Source organism: Clinocottus analis, unplaced genomic scaffold, assembly GCF_023055335.1.
Source record: "Clinocottus analis isolate CAN_PGR_092001 unplaced genomic scaffold, fCliAna1.0.p SCAF_33, whole genome shotgun sequence".
NCBI classification, from domain to species: Eukaryota; Metazoa; Chordata; class Actinopteri; order Perciformes; family Cottidae; genus Clinocottus; species Clinocottus analis.
This window is the reverse complement of record NW_027176076.1, coordinates 337,035-358,339: the sequence shown is the minus strand read 5'-3', so window position 1 is coordinate 358,339 and position 21,305 is coordinate 337,035. Positions and strand designations below refer to the sequence as shown.

General features: G+C 38.7%; 1 protein-coding gene across 3 annotated transcripts in view; it reads right to left on the bottom strand.

Annotated features, from left to right (window-relative positions):
• The window catches only part of tub (TUB bipartite transcription factor), a 38,326-nt gene that overhangs the window by 3,523 nt on the left and 13,498 nt on the right, over positions 1-21,305 (bottom strand). Inside the window, exons 1-8 of one of the 3 annotated variants that reach the window (XM_068595967.1) lie at positions 16,266-16,740; positions 9,910-9,961; positions 7,432-7,594; positions 5,615-5,752; positions 3,706-3,861; positions 2,790-2,911; positions 1,728-1,919; positions 1,103-1,215 (exon numbers count right to left, since the gene is read on the bottom strand). In XM_068595967.1, the coding sequence (XP_068452068.1) occupies positions 1,103-1,215; positions 1,728-1,919; positions 2,790-2,911; positions 3,706-3,861; positions 5,615-5,752; positions 7,432-7,594; positions 9,910-9,961; positions 16,266-16,303 (974 nt within the window). In that variant the 5' untranslated portion in view covers positions 16,304-16,740. Of the gene's footprint in view, positions 1-1,102; positions 1,216-1,727; positions 1,920-2,789; positions 2,912-3,705; positions 3,862-5,614; positions 5,753-7,431; positions 7,595-9,909; positions 9,962-16,265; positions 16,741-21,305 lie in introns of those variants that run through there. The other 2 variants (XM_068595965.1, XM_068595966.1) reach the window with 2 other exon arrangements.

The window sequence follows — 21,305 nt, the reverse complement described above, 5'->3', positions numbered from 1 at the left end:
AGGAATCAATGGCCTAGCTTCCCAGCAGGAGAGGAGTCAGATCCAGATCCAGAGCCTGGCAGTGGGTTACCAAACTACAGAGGGAGGTTAGTGGCCTGTGGCCAGATCTTTGCCTTTAAGTGAAGTAAATTACCTGCTATCTTAAATCCCTGATTCAAGATTTTGAACTGCCTCTAAGGAGGAAACATTGCAGTAGCTCTGCTACTTTATGGACCATACATGTTGCATTAATAGTGTCTATATGAAATGGTGCTTCCAAATTATATGAAATATGGCATCAAACAGCTGATTGCATATGTCCTATAGTCCATTCCTCATTTAGGCCAGCCTCCTCAAGGAGTCTTGAGGAGCACTAGATGAAAGGTCACCATTTATTTTAATTTAGATCACCATCATTCAAGCGTCCATGTGATTGGGTTGGAGCAGTGCATCGACCAATGGTCAGGCCAGCTCTGAAGATTAAAGGCTGCACAGAGCCATATTTGATTAAACCCCCAGGAGTTTCCATGGAGCCACTAAAGCAGCCTCGAAGCCGTCTCTAATTATGTCTCTACTCACATCCTACCTCATGCTTTGGCCTTAAACATTAAAAGAATATACAGCTAATGTACATTTAGGACGAAGGCATACATTAAAAGGCTTTTATTTTATAAGGGTTCATGCAACAATATCACACATGTGTTTTTCTAAATTATACATTTTCATTAATGAGGCTAAAACAGTAACACTAATGTCTGATGTGAGTTATTAACACAAAGATGCAATTAAAGAACTACTTGTTAACTATTCATAAATTAGAAGATGATGTTTTCATCATTCATCTTTTAGTAGCGACAGTAAACAAATTTTTGGGAACATTACCGTTAAACATTAACCACACAGTTCTTTTTAGAAGACATTATGAATGGAGAAACAGGTATAGAATAAGTATATTTTAATAATTCAGATTTGGAAATGTTTCTAATTAGATTATAATTGTTGGTGTTTCTAAAAAAAATACTATGGCATTTAACAATTCAAAAAGTGGTGACAATAAAAAAAAGAAAGTGATTTAGAGAATCATATACAACTTCAAAGCGTTTCATGTAACAAAGCCACTTACCTCAGTTTACCGATGAAGCTCTCTCCACCTCGAGACAGATCAGTTGGATCGATGGAAATGAGATAATTTGATGTTTTACTCTTTTTTCTTTTCCTGCCAGCCAACAGGAACACCTGTGACAAGCCAAACCAGAAACCAAATGAGTAAATATATTTATTTAGATGCACACAGCTTGAAACTACAAAACAGTATTGTGTATAAGCCATGTCTATAATGCATTGTAAGTATACTTATAATGCATTATAATCCCGTTATAGCACTATGGAACTCATACATGTTCATAATGCTTTTCTAATAATATTCATTTTACAATTACTTATAATCATCATATGTAATAATTACTGGTCACTCACTAACATTTATTTTGGCACAGTACTGTACATCATAATTCCCATAGTTATCAGCATTTTATAAGTGGTCACTGGTTTAAGTGAAGTTCTGAAATTCTTGAGATATATCTGTCTATTTACCTCAAGAATTTACAAAACAAGCTGGTAATAAGTCACCATAAGTGTAAAATATTAGCTTTCAGTAAAATAAAAACAGATGTGTTTGGAGTTTTCTTAACGTTTAGTAGGTTAATTTAGTAGGTTGATGTTTACAGTTTCTGTTGCCTGACTCTCACCTTCTTGCCGTCCTCTCTCTCCAGGTGAAGGTAGTAGGTGGGATAAATGCCTCTGTCCATGCCCTTCTTATCTCTGGTGATTCTGCATTTCACTCTGACCCCCTGAGGCGCAGGACGCAGAGAAAACTCTTCAAGGTCATCTACATCGATGGCAGGTTCGTTGACTGGGGGAGTGGGTGCTGAGGCCACCTCCTGTAGGTGAAAACAGCCCACACAGGGCAATCCCCTTGTGAGATAGTGAGATGTGAGTTGACTTTCATTAGAACAGAGTAATGAGTCTGAAGATCAAATCATCCGCTGGGACGGAGAATGAGCACACCGTGTCTAAAACAAGGACCTGGTGTAGACAGAGGACTCAGTTGACTGAAGGGAGAGATTAGAGTGGAATGAGGAGCAAAGAGAAAATGATGGTTATCATGAGTACAATTCCAGCTGGGGTTTCACTTTGAACAAAGGGTAGAGGCTGCAAAGAGGATGTGTATAAAAGGGATAGTTGGAGTCTTTTGAAGTGGAGTTGTATGAGGTTCTTATCCATAGTCAGTGTATTACTTTCAGTAGATGGTGGTCGTTGCACACGGCCCCCAGTTTGGAGAAGCAGACACATGTAGTGGCAGAGCGACAAACCAATGTACTGCTGTGGACGGCGACATCAGCAAAATATATATTTTTGCCAAACAAATGCCAACCTAAAAGAAAATCCATATCAGCTTAAGTAACCTTAAATATTAGATCAAGCAGATCCAGAGCTGAAAGATTATTGTTCCACCACCTGCTAACAGCTGTATCTGAACTGTAACATACACAGCTCAATGACTTTGGGGTGGGCAAATAAATAGCAGGCCAAGAAAAGCCAATTCCGCAAATAATTCCAATATTGTTTGTAGGTGATAATAAAAAGCCAAAGGGGAAACAGAACTGTAATTGTGTAACCTTAAGCCAGAGGAATCAATAATTGTACTCTCAGCCATGATAATTAAATAGTGTGAACTAGTCCAGCACCAAAACCATAGGCAGAAAAAAGACAAGCTTCTCATGCAGAGGGTGCTGTAAACTCCATTTTACCTTGCATGACTTCTTGCTAGTTGCAGAGCCTGGTCTTGTGTTGCTGTTGAGCTGTGAGGAACTAGAGCTAATTTCATCTTCATCATCCTCTTCTTCATCAAAATTCATACTGCTGGATATACCTTCACAGACAAAGAAAATACGATAAGAAATAAAGAGGTGTTAATTAGTTTTTATTGCGTAAAGTTTAATTGGTCAAATTAAATGCTGAAACAATTCCTCCAACAGAAACAAATTCCCACTTTATCCAGTATAACTTGAGTAAAATAACAAGATGGTTTGAGGTTTAAATATAAAAAAAAACTTGTGCCATATGTTTGTGAGTGCAAATAGGTCACAATTGTCCATTAGGTGATTAAATCAGGTGTCAACCCCACTGGGTTTTTGTAAATTTGAGTTTATGGTCACTGTTATATTGTTGTCCTCTAGTCTACAGTATGGCAAGTACTCGCAGCATGAAGTGTATTGCCATACAGCTGTGTCTAAAATAATGCACAGTCCATAGCATGGGCAGTGCTTTTTGCTAAACTTCTCACAATGCAATCCTTTGTGTTTGGTAGAAATGTAATTCACAGTTACATAACACTCCACCAATCAGTGAAGGTAGAGACATGTATGATTTGTGTGTGCCACTAGTAAACTATTGAGACCAACATGAATAATACATTTGTGTATTTGTAATCAGTGTTTAATGTAAAGCTTGTGTTTTTAATGGAACAAAAACACAGCATTAGAAGTTATATCATTCACACACTGCGTCTTAAAATGGCATTTCTATTTGCAGTTGTAATGCGATTTAGTGTGCTTCACCTTCCGGCCAACACATCGCATGCAGTGGACCAGAATGCTGTGGGTGAAAAAGTGGATTCATGGTTGTGCTATCACAGATGCAGTGACAGAGCGTCCCTAGCGGTACCTTTCTTGAGCATGGTGACGCGCAAATCCTGTTTGCTCTGCGACTGAGTGCAGCTCATGACCGGCTCTGCCTCACCCTCTTCTGTGCTGGAGTGACCCACCGTCAGGATCTGAATCGCACCATCATCCTGCAGGGAGGCCAGACTATCCGTCGCTGCTGAGACACAATCCCACAAGAGCAAACTGCATCAGCATACAACTACGCTGCGGTTCGACAATCATTATCTCATGTTACCAGACGGTAAATGACCAAATGAATCCCAGCAAAGTAAAACGCAGTTGTAACCATCATGTAGCGGAAGCAACGTTTCCACATCTCTACCTTGATGACTGAATGTGTGGGTGTTGCGTGCTCTGTGAAAATGTCTTAAGTAATTGTTTTACTTGTTCCTATTAAATTAGCTTCTAATGTTTAGGAGGTAAGAACATGTCCGTTCTGCTCCAGGCATTCAGTGCACTCCAGTTTTAAAACAACTGACTTCTCTACTTCCCCCTTTCTTTTTCTTCTTTTTTTTTTACACAATAGAAGCGCAAAAGAATGCAATAAAGATGACTGTAACAGCACAGTTAATTGTTTCATGCAGTGTTGCTGTGTATACTGAAAAATGCCTCAAAAGGTGTGAATGTAGAACATGTAGTTGCATATTCCTACTGGTAGGTTTTCATTCTGGAAATTCAGCATGGAGAACTTTTTTGAGTTTGCATATACAACATATAAGCTATACGCTAGTCTTCAAATTAGTCAATATAAATATGAAAGTGTATAAAAACACTTGTATATTTTATTCTGGAAGCCTAGTTAAACAAGTTGTGCATAAAGGAGGCCAGTGTGTATTTCATACAGTTTCCTTTAGATTTGTGTTTTGTTTTTAATCCCACTAATTAACCCGTTTTGTGTTGGATATTTCATTTCAGATGTAGATAACTTATTTGTGGAGCAGCTCGACTAGCTCCTTCTGAGTGAATTCATTAACATGTACTTTTTTTTGTAGCCTCGATTCAGCTGATTGCAGTGTAGCTTGGGAGCTCTCTTGCAACAGAATTCTCTTGCTTAAGAAAAACCGTGAATGAGACATAAGTGGTGAGTTTGACGCGACTGGCCTGATTAATCTTTTAGCCCTGTGGAATCTCATTCATTTTTTTTCTGGGACACAGTCATTCCAAAGATGAGTATCTACAGTATTGTGCTCGATCAGATGACAAACAATTGTAATGTCAAAGTTACGTGACAAAACACGTGTTAAAAGATTAGTAATGATCCCGTTATAAACCTTCGGTTGTTATAGTACGACGGATTGCTTAGTGCGTCAGTTCCTCATTTTTCTGGAGTAATTCTTTAAATTTGATGAACTATTACAGTGGGAAATAAACCGTAAATGATGACAAGCATAGAAGCAAAGGGTAACGACGTACGCACAGTAGACATAGTTGGACTACACCATCTGAAGATTAATGTATGAGGCTGATAGCACTCAGACTGTTGTACACCATCACACAGTTAAGCTCTGTGGCTATTTCACTGGCAGGCTTTGTTTCCAGATGTGACTTGAAAAGTCAGCAGGCAAACCACTATGTGAGGATCGCAAAGAGAGCCTGAACAGACCAGCTGCTTGACAATACGGATTTGGACTCTTCTCTCTCATTCTGTGGACTGCCTCTAATGACTTTTATCTGCTTTTTTATTGCATTTCATGAATATGTAAACACCAAGACCAATATGCTTAAAACGAATATCCTAATTTGCCTATTATACTTCGAAACATGATTTACTGTCAAATGTCTATTTCGTCTATTATCTTTCTTATTCAGCAGTGTGTCAACCTTTCTTGCATCATGTCTGTCCAATCATCAATCTTCTATCTATTCTTCACTTTGACTTCTGACCACCCTTTACAGGCTGGAAGGCTGACCTTTGTGCTTCCCCTTCCTCTCCTTCTTGTCGCTGCCCGTCTGTGGAGTAGAGCTGGCCGATGCTCTGCCCTTTTTGGCTGAGCGAGGCGGCTGTGCGTCCGCTATCACCTTCACCTCCTCCTGTTCAGCTTCTTGCACTACACGCAGGGGTGGCGATGAGGATCAGCAGATGCAAGGTTATCAGAACAGATGGACGATGGAGCCAGAAACAAAAAAGTTAATGTTACACTGACAAAAAAGAAAATGTTACACTGACAAAAAAGAAGTACAAAGAAGATTATGTCAAGCAAATAATGAAAAAGGTTATAATATGTAACAGTTTATACTCATCAGTGTTCTTTATTGAGTCCCCGTAATGCATGAACAATATTTAAACCCCGACCCTCTTTTTAGGTTTCTGCTTGAAAATGACATGCAAACTAAAATGGGCGTGTCTCTGCAACCACTAGAGCTACTTGAATAATCTTGGTGTTAATAAAAAAGTATAATGTTAAATTTTCCTCAGATGTGTAAATATCAGTCTATGTGTTACTAGTCAAGAGTAAATCAAGATGACACACAGTGTAATGTAAAGTTTTCAGGTACGCCTGTAAAAAAGCACTTTTAGCATGATTTTTACCTTGAAATGATGCATTTGCAAGGTCTAAACTTCTTCTTGATGTGTGCAATCTGTGTGGAATTGTCTTGCTTCTGGACATCAGGTTTTTTTCTGATAGCACCAAGCTAAGGGTTGCTGGTTCTGGAAACGTGCTGATTTTTGTTTTATACTTTTATGATTATCTTTCTTTCTGTGTGAGTTTTTTTTTTTTAAATGGCTGAATGATTCTTGTAGCAAAGGCTTTGGTGTTTTATTTGGTGTATAACATCAATATATTTTCTTGTGATTTATATGCTGTATTTGCAAAAAATACACAAAAAAACACCCATATATGGGTGTCATGGTTTTTAATAGGTTAAAATGTGAGTACATAAATGTAAAGCCCGAAAAAAAATCATCTTTCGCTATGAAATCAAATATTACAGTATGTATTTACAGATGTCTTTGTATATTACAGATGTATTTTTGTAATGTATTGTTTCGTAGTGAGAAAGATTGTAATTCAGTTTGATGGATGCATTTTTTGCTTAAGTTAAAATACAACATTTAGCTCCCGTTCAATGCCATGTCAACATTCATGCAGTATTCATTCACAGTAAAAGACATCCACTCCCAGCTGTGAATAGAGCTAAACATTGAATGCAAGCAAGAACATGCATTTCCCTTGGTTTGGGGGAAATTATTAGAGTTAATTTCCCTTCTTTCCATGAGAATATCAGCATAGTGCAGACCAACATTTTGTCAATACATTGTCTTTTCTCTCAGCAGGAAATTTGACCGTTCATGGCCTTGAGCCCAGAAAATGGACTTCAGAGCTGGGGATTAGTTGGCTGCTCTGTTCGCTGTGTGTCGATAAGAAGACCTCGAACCCAGTCTCCACACCAGTTCTGCCCTTTTGAGTGTGAGTGCATGCAATTGATGGTACATTGGTATGTTGCAGTGGGGTCCAACTCCAAACGGTAATATAATATATAATCAACTGTTCTTTTGAATTATTCATCTATTTCGTTAGATGTTGTTTAGCCATTATGTGTGTGTGTGTGTGTGTGTGTGTGTGTGTGTGTGTGTGTGTGTGTGTGTGTGTCTAGTATACAGTTCATACTTCTTGGTAATAAAAATTATAATCAAGGTTCATGCTAAATCCAGAGTGTTTCCTAAACCCTCGGGTTGAGCTTCCTGCATCAGCAGAGCTCCAGAGGAGTGGCCGTCTCCACTTACCGTGGTAGATGGTGCTGCTGTTGCTGCTGAGGTAGGATTCCACCAGCGGAGCCTGTTCCTCGCTCTGTTTGGTCCGCCGGGTGCGAGATCTCCCGTCTACATTAGACTGGACCATCAGAGGCTCCTGCCTCTTCTTCTTCTGCTTCTGTTCAAGGAGTGCTCGCTGTTGTGAAGGTTTCACGTACGCACACACAAACGTATCCAGATAGAAATAGAAATTATCAAGGCACAGTTTCAGCAAATGAGAGAAGCTACAGCCCCTTTTACACATCACTATAAGGAAGACATTAAGTTAAAATAAAATATCAGTGGCACTGAGGTCACTGAAATAAACACCAATTACCACAATAAAGAACAATTGTCTAATTGTTTTAAAAGCATGTTGCAATAACACAGTCTCAGATAAATTTGTTCAGCCAGGAACACAATCGGAAAATGTTTAGGGGTGAGCTGCCCGAAACACTTTGACCTGAGGCTGGATATAACTCTTAATCTGTGACTAACTGTCAGCTATACGCTAGTCTTCTAACCAGAGCTCATTAAATATTGAAGGTTTCTATTAGTGAGAATTCAGGCTGCAGAGCATTAGAGCGCAACAGTATGTGCTGTAAAGCTCAAGATGCTGAAAGGCACATTTACACAGTGCATGGATGTGCTGGTTAAGGCTTTGACGTATGGGTAAGGCACATGTCTGTAAGGCACAGCTACTGGCAAGCTTCGCTCCCTCTGACTGAGAGCTTACTGATATAGAATGAGAAAGATGTTTGTTTTTTACGTCACACTGCACTTAAAACCTTGTGTGAGTCTTCAGAAATAACAGATATAGTTAAGAATAAAACTAAGTAGGAGTAGAGTCATGCCCCAATAAATCCTGATAATAAAATGTTTTTAAAGCGTCTGAGTATTCAGAAAAGCGCTATATAAATTAAAATCCTTATTATATTATTATTATTATTATTATTATTATAAATATACACTCACCTAAAGGATTATTAGGAACACCTGTTCAATTTTTCATTAATGCAATTATCTAATCAACCAATAACATGGTAGTTGCTTCAATGCATTTAGGGGTGTGGTCCTGGTCAATCTCCTGAACTCTAAACTGAATGTCAGAATGGGAAAGAAAGGTGATTTAAGCAATTTTGAGCGTGGCATGGTTGTTTGTGCCAGACGGACCGGTCTGAGTATTTCACAATCTGCTCAGTTACTGGGATTTTCACGCACAACCATTTCTAGGCTTTACAAAGAATGGTGTGAAAAGGGAAAAACATCCAGCATGCGTCCTGTGGGCGAAAATGCCTTGTTGATGCTAGAGGTCAGAGGAGAATGGGCCGACTGATTCAAGCTGATAGAAGAGCAACTTTGACTGAAATAACCACTCGTTACAACCGAGGTATGCAGCAAAGCATTTGTGAAGCCACAACACGCACAACCTTGAGGCGGATGAGCTACAACAGCAGAAGACCCCACCGGGTACCACTCATCTCCACTACAAATAGGAAAAAGAGGCTACAATTTGCAAGAGCTCACTAACATTGGACAGTTGAACACTGGAGAAATGTTGCCTGGCCTGATGAGTCTCGATTTCTGTTGAGACGTTCGGATGGTCGAGTCAGAATTTGGCGTAAACAGAATGAGAACATGGATCCATCATGCTTTGTTACCACTGTGCAGGCTGCTGGTGGTGGTGTAATGGTGCGGGGGATGTTTTCTTGGCACACTTTAGGCCCCTTAGTGCCAATTGGGCATCGTTTAAATGCCACAGCCTACCTGAGCATTGTTTCTGACCATGTCCATCCCTTTATGGCCACCATGTACCCATCCTCTGATGGCTACTTCCAGCAGGATAATGCACCATGTCACAAAGCTTGAATCATTTCAAATTGGTTCCTTGAACATGACAATGAGTTCACTGTACTAAAATGGCCCCCACGGTCACCAGATCTCAACCCAATAGAGCATCTTTGGGATGTGGTGGAACGGGAGCTTCGAGCCCTGGATGTGCATCCCACAAATCTCCATCAACTGCAAGATGCTATCCTATCAATATGGGCCAACATTTCTAAAGAATGCTTTCAGCACCTTGTTGAATCAATGCCACGTAGAATTATGCAGTTCTGAAGGCGAAAGGGGATCAAAACACAGTATTAGTATGGCGTTCCTAATAATCCTTTAGGTGAGTGTAGACTATAGACACACATGCAACAGAAAAACAAACATGTGTTTATTCTCATACAGTCATAACTCTCTAAAATTGGCCTGACTGATAACTGAGTATGTAGTATTTCAATGGCAACATTTAGCAAACAAAACACTCAGTGATAGTTATTTGTACATGTGTATTTAAGAATGTAAAACCTTGTATAAAGCAAACCTGGTCAATATATAGGGGTTGGGTTAATACTGCATTGCTTTGGTTTTTGGATTTATACCCACTCTCTCACAATGCCGCTCGGAAGAACAACAAACACTTACCTGTCTCTCCAGTTTCTGTTGTCGGAGGTTGGTGCCTTCATCATCTAAAGTGCTGCAAAGAAACAAAACAAAGAGGGAAGAGTGGTGTTGAAATTCTCCTCAGATGTAATGTTCATAATATATTAGACATTTTCCAAACTGCTTTATTATTTCAATTGCAAATGAAATTGCAGCAGATGGTTGGCCACTTGTAGTCTCTGACTATATATTTGCTTCATTGCCGTTAATATACTTAAATGGTAATGAAGCTTGTTGTAGACTTCAGTAAAAAGTGCATTTGTTTATGCAGCAAGACATTTTGTTCTCATGCCGACAACTAAATTACCCTCATGGCTGCAATTACGACTGCACTCTCAACATGCTTTGGCTATTAGTTCCCTGAAAGACAATATAGAGTGTACATGAGTATATTAATTGTTCAAAAAGTGCTTTTATAGCTTTGTGCATAATTATCTTCAACATAATGTACTACAACAATGTAGGACTACTTAAAAAATACTTTGTATTTATTTTCATGTATTTTATTTTTTAAATACTTATTTTCATGTATTTTATTTTTTAAATACTTATATTTTGTTATGAGTAATTAGCCTTATCTTGCATTGTATGCACTTAATGAAAATACAATAGTCATAGAAACATAATAGACTAATAGACAACATATAAAAGAGTATGGCTAAGACATATCGGAGGATGAGTCTATATTAGGTCCAATAACAAAGATGCAACAGTCAGTTGCAGAAGAAGGGCATAGAGGGCAGACCTGCAGAGCTAACAGTATTTTGGTAAAGGGAGTTTGTATCATCTGGGTATCTTATCAAATAGACACTGAAGCAGTTTAATGAGAGCATGTGTGCTTTGATAAATACAGCCCTTTATAAGCACCCCCTCAATAACAAGAGTCAGGAGAGCTCCTGCGAAGCTGGCAGTAAGCCTCTTCACAGAAAGTGCAACAGCAACAGAATCAGAGGCATCACTTGAACATGACGCTGAGAGTGATGTCAAAGTGTCCAGGAAATAAACATATTATGAAGCTGGCCCAGATTATTAGTGAGAGCAACAGAGCGGCTTGAAAGATCCTTGGTTTCCTTCGCTGAACTATCCCCTTCAAACAAATTTTGAGACACTGCTTCATTTCCTTAAAAATCCATAGTTTCATTTTCAGATGATTTTCTTCTCAATAGCAGATGGATTATAGAATGATAAAATAGTTCATTACTTGCTCTGTTGGTTAATTTTCACTTGCACAGCTTTAAAAGGTGTTGCAGCAGAGAAGTTAGAGAAGTGACAAGAAGGCGTGAAAAAAAAAGAAGAAGTGACTGTCACCGGAGGAACATGTGCAGATCTACTCAGCAGAGATTAAGTCGCGAAGGCAGCAAACAACATTGTCAAGGTTTTTCCTTAAAGCCATGGCTCTGTAACTGAACCAGAGAACGTATGGACAGCAGCGTCTGTCACAAGACAGGGAGAGACGGGGGTCTAATGATGGGGAGTCGTATGTTGTTGTAAAAGGCACATTTAAATGTGGGGCTAACGTAACAGCAGCTATGCCTCACTTGCACACTTCACCTTTAAGAGAGACTGTTTGATTGATGAAGGAGACCTTGTGTGAACTGCATCACCTTTAATTAGGTCAATGGACATTGCTTCATATATTAATTAATCAACCCATCAGTCCTACCGGTATAAGTCTTACAGAGGTTATCCAGTTGGTTCTGCAGAGAAATGTGACAAATCTGACAGATGCTACTAAATCATTTACATGTTTTATACATCTCAAAAGCATTATTGTGTCCTCTGCAGCACATGATATGTGATGTGCAAGGACTAAAGGAAATCAGAGGATTCATTGGAAGAGAACCATCACGCCTAGTATCACAACACACATTATGAATCATATGACGCACACTACTGATCTCAACCTCTGAACATAATTCTCTGCCTCTTTGAGTAGATTGTTCGAAAACAACAGAGTACAATATTTCTCTACAGGAACACCTTGAACATCAAGCCTCGATCAAAAAACAATGATAATGTGTTTTTCCAACATTAAAGAGTGTTAAAATGTTCTAGTCTCCTTAAACACGAGCATGAACCTGAAAGTGAAACCCAAAATATAGATTGAAATGAAACAGTTGAGAGCAACTCACTTTTAAGAGGAAGTATTTTTTGCTATTTTAAAATAATGCATTATTTTTTTTTAAATAGAATAGAAAATCTATCCATCTAGTTCAATGCTGAAGAAGAAAAAAAAGAGAGCTAAGAGCAGAACAATATATATGTGTGTATATATATATATATATTTTTTTTTACTTCTTTACTTAGACCAATGATATTATTTAGGTCAATTACATTATGCTGTGTTACCTTCCTCTTCCAGTGTGCTCTAACTGAACAGCTTTTAATTCCAATTGACCCTCACATATGACCCATTGGGAATGTCCATCTGTTAATGCATGCAAGAATACATTCAAAAACTAACTATATTGGGCAAAGCAAAAAGACATCAAACCCAAATATGAATTTATTTGTGACAACATGTCCCACACAAACAAAAATGTTGCTATTTTACAACTTCATATAACATTAGCGGTTTGGTGAACCTTGCAGGTCAACCTTTCCTAGGGTTTTACTGTGTGCTGCCGTTTTTCTCTGCTCTCCAATAATCTGCATAAACTGCAGTACATTAATCGTTCGCGTTGATTCCCATTGATCTCCGTTTAAAGTTCTTGCTTTTCACCAAGCTTGTGTGGACGGGCATCTCAGAGAACCCTGAAAAACCTCAACGTTGCTTATTAGAGGGCAGTGAGAGGTTCTCTTAGTAGAATTGGAGAGATTGAGCCACAGCAGAAGTGGAAAGGATGAAGTATAGACAAGAAAATTAACTTTTCCCAGCACTAAATATGACTTATATTGTGTTGTTTTGATGGCAGTATGTTTTGACATGCAAATGCAGAATGTGTTTCCTCACACTGGTGATGAGTAACATGTGCAGCTTATGACAACATGATGCACGGTCTTAACAAATGCTCTAGTCTTATTTTATTTTCCATTATTTTCTAAGAAATGTGTACATTTAAAAGTCCTTTTCTACTCTCAACAATTAAAAACCTTTCATGCATACTGTCTGAAGGTGTACAAGTATAGTGACATTTAAATGATAAAAGGCCATATAGGTATGCATGTCTTTGCAAAATCAATTTGGTTGAGTCCGCAGTGCTGACTAGTAATTGCAGGGCCGATAGTTGCAACATAATTGAAAGCAGAACACATTACCAACTATAAATTTGAGTTCATAGGCTCCATTTTTTACTTTGCAATTTGTTATCCCTCAGCTTGATTATTGTCAACCGCGACAAATCTGTTTTCATTTCCAATAAAGCCTGGTGCATGACAAATAAAGCTAACAAGTGGTTTATAAGCATAATTCATGAGCATGTTATACTCTTCATACCTCGGTCAAAATCCTGAACATTACAGTGATAGGTGGCATGTCAGTCCTGCAGCGGCAGCATGTGAGATCAGTTAATGAATGAATGAATGAATGTCAGCCTGCACTACCACCTCTAGTTTTACAACAGAGGCCAACACAGTTGCAATGGAAATGTATTTTCCTCCTACTCTCTGTCACACATACAGACAAACAAAGCACTCCATATCTGCAATCAGAGTAATCAAGTGTGTGAATAGGCATCAGACAGGAAGATAATGATTCAAATAGAAGTGTACCTGTGGAGGTCAAACAGCTTATTATTGTGAAGTGGTCACTGCAACACACCAATAGTGAGGTTCACCAGCAGCTTTATAATCTATTCAAGGAGAAACTCTCAGGTCCAAGAAGGTCAACAAAATCAAGTACTAAGACAGAAGGCGCGGAACAATATTATTGATAAAGACAAAATGTTGCTTTGTTTCGAAAATAGACAATCACCAGGTCAAAAGAACATCTGTTGAATTTAAATATTTTTAAGCAAGTTTAACTATTTGATTGCTGTTTATCGGAAATGTTCCAATTATTCTCACATGCTTGCCTCCTCTATGCCCATTTTTCGATTAAGATGCATTTATTAATGACTGTGTTTTAACATTATCCAAGAAGAAAATAGTAATTTTGAATCACTAAAATCTTTTAATTAAATTGTTGTAATGTAAACAGACCATAGAAACAGCTGTATAGGCCATCTGTGCAAGAAACTAATTACAACCCATATTTGTGTTTATTGTTCAGTGTGACCATTCTGAGCAAAGGAGGAAGTCCGGTGACGTGGTATACATAGTGACAAAGTCCTCATAGGGAAGAGATTGGGTTGGATGGGTGAGTCAGACAAACACAGGACGTGACGCCAGCTGTTAGTGTCCTGTGTCAAACCACAAGTCAACCTTTACTTATTATAACTTGCATACGCAGGTAAACTTAAAGTAATTAATTACATTAAGGTATAAGGCCGTGTTAACTTTAACATAAGCACTATATTTGCTGTAACCTATACCACACAGCACACAACCTATTCTAGTCAGCACTGTTCAAAGAGTGATGCTTTGAAATTCTAGACTCATTATGATCTCTCCTTATCAAAATAGCATTAAAATGCTGGCTGCTGTAAACTTAATATTGTTCAACATATTTTTTTTAAAATCCTATATTCTTTTATTTTAATTAACTCAGTCAGTCAAAAGTGAATTTGAGACTCAGGGGAGGAAAGGATGAGTCTACTATCAGTAGACTCCTCTTCACATTTAAAATAGTTTGATAGGCGTCACAAAGTTTAATATGTGTGACTGCCACTGGCGGATGATTCTGCAGAAGCACCATGCAACACTGGAAGACAAGATATGCATATAAAAGTATATTTAATTTGTTGCAATGCTTGAAAATTGATTGTGACAACATTTATCTGATGAGCACTTGTAACGTCCCAAACTGACCTCATCAGCAAAACGAATAATAAAGCCAATATTGACGCAATGTAAGATTATAAGAACAGTGATAACGAGCATGGCAGTAAATGTTCCATGTATTGCTCACATAAAATATGCCTTTTTGACAATATAATTTCCCCATTTCTGTTGTCACAAGCAGACAAATTCTCCTTGCCTCCATGGGTTCCCATGTCAGAGAGAAAAAGAAAGAATGAATGCTGGGCAGAAGTTCACTTCTGAAATGCTAATCTTGCTCCCTAGAGAGAAGAGATACTAAACCACTGCTGTTTCTTTGTGGAAATGAGTGTTTTTGAGCTATTTTTCCTTCATTTAGTCAATTTCTGTGAATGCATGCACAGTGTATCTCTAATGATATGAGAAAGCCACATAGCACAGCTGTCTCTTTTGCAGAGACCCATGCATTTTTCATGGCAGCTTCACTGGATGAGGAAAAAAAGCTCATTGAGGAACCACTAATCTCTCTACCCTACTGATGCTCAAATGGCATACTGAGAGATAACTTTGGACACCGAGGAGTTTATGTTTTGTTTGGCAGATTTTTTTCTTGAACAAAAAGTGAATGGGCATGAAGGTCAACATGTAGAATGACCTAATACATAGTTTGTTCTTCCCAGTACTTCAGTCACACATAATTAATTTTTGTCTGTTTGATGACTTCATGAAATGCTTTTATATTAACCTTCTTATTTAATGTGATACCTTGTGTTTTGTCTTCCAGCATCCTTACCAGCCACAGTAACTTATAGCAACCATGAGCCAATGGCTTTAAAGTAAGCAGGGAAACCATGGCAATAGGTATTCAATCGGGAAAGCACCAACTGCGTTAGTACTGCACTTAAAATTATAAAAACAGATATTGTTTTTACAGCAAGATAATAAAAGCTCAAAAATACTCAATATTTTGTTATTCAAAAAATAATTCATACAGTCAAGACAATCAAGTGAAAACATGATGGGATTCTGATTTAAACTTTCAATGAAACTACTTATTTGGAATCCAGTTAAACATCTTTAATTCTGAATCAAATATTAGGCAGTTTTACATATGAACAATATAGCAGTGTAAGAAAAGAAAAATGTATTCTGCCAAATCGACCAAATTGAGTCGATTTATACAGCTGAAATTATGGCATTCACTTTTGCATTATTCGTTTTTAATTTTAAAGAGCCTCTGTCTAAAATATACACTAAACTTGTTCATATGAGCAAGAACAAAAATATTATGCCACCAAAAAAAAATGTTTCCATCCATGTTTGCTTTTATCAAGTCATTGTTAGCGTTATCAGTCTGATCTCCTTGTCATACACTCACATGACTGAACACAAGCTACACAGAAATGCACACACTGCTTCACAATATCACAATATCAACACTGTGCCCGTTCTCCTGTGTTCTCACACATGTGGTACAGTACCTGTAGGGAATCCAGTCGGAGGAGTGCTTGGAGCTCATTCTGTATCAATCACTCTGACTGCTGCTAACTGCGAGGCTAACGGCCTGCAACAGCACCAGTGTGAGTGGCTACAAGGTCTGAGGACAGCGATCACAACCAGAGAGCCCACATCTTCTGTTCATCCTCTGCACACAGCCCAATATTTCCCAGCCTGCCTGTGTTTCTTTGTCTGTCCTCTAGCTGTGGACGAGCAGATGACTAACAATCCAGACAGACAGCCGCTCTCCTCAGTCATACACACGGAGCACATGAAATATCCGTTTCCTTCTCTACCATGAGGACGCTTCCAGTCAATGCCGTTCCTCTTCTCCTTTCCCATCCACCTCCTCTGCTCCTGCTCTGTGCTGGCTCTCTTCCCTCGCTCTCACTCTGTAGGCTCTATCTAAATCTCCCTCTGTTTCTTGCCCTTTAAATACCCCTCCCCTCCCCTTCCTTCCTCTCCGTCCAAATCTCGCTCTGTGCCTCTCCAGCCCATCTATCTCTCGTTATCTTTTGTGTTGCGTCACCTAAAGCAGAATCAAGTGCAAAGCTTAAGCGAAAAAAAGGTTATAGAGAGTAGCTTCTTTGATGTTCCTTCTATGTTATTTCTGTGCCTCTATATGCTGCACACCTCTATAATGCAAACCCTCTCTCTCTCTCTCTCTCTCTCTCTCTCTCTCTCTCTCTCTCTCTCTCTCTCTCTCTCTCTCTCTCTCTCTCTCTCTCTCTCTCTCTCTCTCTCTCTCTCTCTCTCTCTCTCTCTCTCTCTCTCTCTGGTCTATGATGTTGTGCGAGGCATGTAAAGCAGGGACTCAGTTGTGTTTTCTGGACCATAATTTATTTATTCTCTCAAAGTAAGAGGCATTAGCATATGACTGTGCAGACTAGTGTTAACAGCCTTTAATTCAACACTTTCTAGCCAGACAAAGGCACCCTGTGATAGTGCCACGGCTCCAAACCGCTCTCGCACACATCTGCTTCCGCCCAGCGTCTGCAGCCCTTCACTGTCACTACACATACACACATCACTCACTGTGTTCCCGAGTTTATTCAGGATTCCATCTATAGACAGTTAAACCCAGTGGCTTCCGTGTAACAAAACTGCTTTACAAGGAGTTGATTCATGTCAACTCCATCACCAAATATCACCGCTTGAAGTGTGTATGTGCTGATTTTAAGAAAGTGAAATCGTCAATGATTTGGGGAAGAAAATCTATTGCTTGTGGTACAGAGAGCATCCTCTAATCTACTGACTCCCTGCCAAACAGCTTCAAGCTAAATCTTCTAATTGCTGTATTTCATCCATGTGTGTCGCACCAACATTCTCACACACACACACACACACACACACACACACACACACACACACACACACACACACACACACACACACACACACACACACACACACACACACACACAATGTGCTGAAGTGTCTTGTTAATTCTCTGAAGGTTATAACTCATCATGTGCCGATCAGATAAGAGATATTGTGTAACTTGGTAAAGCTTTAGCATTCAGCATTGTGTTAAAATAAATGTATTTACATCAGCAATGACAAGTCAAACAGTTGAGTCACTAATAAGAGCATTCAAGAATCTTCCCTCAATTATTTATTGGGTCACTTGAAAAAAAACATCACTGATCGAGTTCAGTGGTAGACCGCCAAAGTAAATCATGCAGAAAATGAAAAGTCAATGAAAGCCAACAGAGAAATGAAGATATTTCAGTTTATATTTATACTTTGAAATGGCTTTCCACGATATCATTTAGACAATTAAATATACATACAAAAATATAAAACATGGGAGAACTATTGTATTCTCCTCCAGAACTGACAGCATCAAAGCTACCTGCAACAGCTTCACTGAACGCATAGTGAAACTTTAATTGCATTCTTCAATAGTATGGCCTTTCAAAAATGTCAAGTCACAAAGGTGTTTCTTTTTGGCTCGGACAGAAATAAACAGTTGACAGAGTAAAACCAATCAGCTTTCACCTGATTCAAAACAGATCGATCTCTCACACAGTTTCTTCCTCCATGACACAGACCACCAGGCATGTTTGAATACAATGGAGGGCTGGGGAGTCAAGAAGCTCACCTTTTTATTCAAACAAAGTTAATAGTACAATAATTTGGTATCATACTGGTATGTGCTCTTTACTAGTTACTTATTTAAAAAAAAAAAAAGTCTTATTCCGCTCAATCAAAATAAGAGTTTTAAGATTAAGTTAGATTACTGCATTAAATTACTTTAGAGGCATGTTGACAACAGTTTGTTAAGTAAGCAAAAAAGTCAAGTGTTCTTCCTACACAGCTCTGCAAATTTCACATCTTTAGTCATCTACACAAGAAAAACCCTGATTTCTTCCCACCTTACCGAGACAGACTATAAGACATATGACGAACTGTCATGGCCCAGGAGACCAATATTCTCTTTGGGTTTTGTAATTTATTCCATAATGCAATTATTATGATGGGCAACTGAAGCATGGAAATTTGCTGAAGAAAACAACCAGAATCATCAATCCTCGTCGTCGTAATCATCACAGTAATTAGGTAGACATCGTGTCTAACTGAGGATGGGGGCCCTTGAGCGATGCACTGATTCCCTACTGACTCTGACGTCAAATGAAATGAGGGCAAGAGAGAAAATATTCCTATACAGGAATTAATTAGGTGTGGCCATTACAAAAAGAAGTTATAAGAGATAAATGTAGATGGCTGTTAAAAAGCCTCTTTGGTCAATGATGCGTACCCTGCCTATCAGCTGGTGTGATGAAAGTGGAAGTAAATAGAACAAGCCACTCCCCAGAGGAACAGGTGTAAGCGCAGCACCCTGCTTAATATTTCATGCTGAAGGGTAGACTTTGAATTTTGGCCATGAGAGAGTTAGAAGTGGAGGAAAGGCTGACTTTCATAGTTATTGTTGAAGACAAAAGTATATATTCTCCGACTAAACAATGTGCTTTCTTTCTTTCCCTCTCCGCCGGCCTTACAGCCATTACAGCATCAAAACAGAAAAAGATAAGATCCTCTAGACAAATTAGATTTTGCCAGTCCAGAGTTTGTACGGCGTTTTCCCGGAGGCATTTTATTGTTGGCAACAGAGGGCAAGCAGTATCAGTAATTATAATAATGGCACGGGCACAGAAGGCACACACTGATGTGAAAATGGATCTCTGGCTTGTGTCCGCATGTCTTAGCCGAAACACAGCTGCAGAGCACACAGTCTTAATAAAATAGCAGCCTGATCAGACATGCAGATGGACATGTGCCAACTGATGAGGGACATTGGCCTCTGTATAAGACTGAGTGAATTTATTTTATTTTATTTTCAACGCATAAAACCAAAAACTAAGAAAGACACTGCTTGCGAGTTCCCAACGTGCAAATGTGTCCATGACATATAGTAGATTACATGTGTTTTCTAGTCCGTACTACATAAACAGTGGCTTCATGTCTTTCCAGCTGCTGTTGCCCCACTTTCATGATTCCTCCAATTGACGGCATTCACAGCAACTATGTGCTGCCATGCATCCCAATGCAGGGACTCTGCCTGTGATGTTGCAGACTTTAGAGGATTGAAGGGCTCCTCCTCCTGTGTATACTTGCCATTCCTCACCCCTAGCCTCACAGATATATAATGTTGCTTGTAGTTTTTCTCAACTTAAAGTACAGTCATTTCAACGTAAAATTGTAAATAAATAAATAAATAAGAGCAAATGAAGTAGTAAATAACTGTATTAAAGTCCCTTGATATCTGAGTTAATAGTAAAAGTTGGGACATATTATTTTAAAATATGATGGACATTTGGAAAACATGTTAACAGGTTAATGGCAAATGTATGCGGCACAGTGCGGGAAGAAAGCTAACAAGAACAAACACAAAACCCTGAATAATACATCTGATTAACCAATCAGGCAAGGACGGCCTGATCGCACCATTAACAACGACCGCCATGCATTGGGTTAGTGATGTTAATTGCAGCTGATAAGCTGTCCATATTCTCCAGATTTAGGCAACAGAAATTTGGAAGAAGCCTTGAAATGTGTCCTCAAACTCTCATGACGTATAAAGCCTTGAAATGCAGACTTCGGAGGAGGCAATTAGAACACAGCTAGGGAGTGAGTCACTGACTGGATCCGCAATACATCACACCACACACAGGAGCTTGCTGCACTTCAGAGAGACTGGAAACGAGCCAAGGGATCAAGTTAATTGGTGAAAGCTAAAAAAGCCCCGTCTGCATCAGGATTAGGAGGTGGATGGTAGTGTTGCTTATGCATAAACAAAACAAACAAAGAAATAAGGATCAGAGGAATGAACAGATGACAGCAGATACTAGATGGAATATTTTGTGAATGAGTTCTTCTTGATGTTGCTCAAAAAAACCTATAAAAAGGGTTTTGAAAGCTTACATTACCTTAAAATAACTTATGTAACAAGAGCTTTTTAGAGTAATAAGAAACTGATGGTCAAATGGAACATTTGCAAATAAAGGCATGATTATGAGAGGAAACAGTTTTTTGTGGATATTGTCTACTGGAGAACGTAAAGAAAAAATAATACAAACCAGGAAAGTGACCAGAAAGATATTGCCAGATTAGATATTCAAACTAATTCTGACAGTCTACTTGACAAATATAAGTCGTTATCAGAAAACATTTATTGGTTTGTTTCATACTGGAGGGCCAGGCTACCACGCTGCTTGATACTGTTGCAATAAATTAATTACATAAAACACAATATAGGCAAAGCTGATTACACAAAATCAAAAACACTGATAAAAAAAAATCCCCACTTTCTGCCAGAAACAGCTTACTGAGGGGCACTATGAATAAGCAACAGTCTAACAATCCATTTAGTGGATGATATCATCATTTATAGATGAAGCCCTCAAAAATGTCCCCATACAATTTTCAAAGAAATCTATTTGAGAGTAGTGGTGGGTGGCTTTGAACCAGAAAGCCAGCCTTTGAAGGTTTCTATGAGGCATAAACAGTACCATGTTTATTTT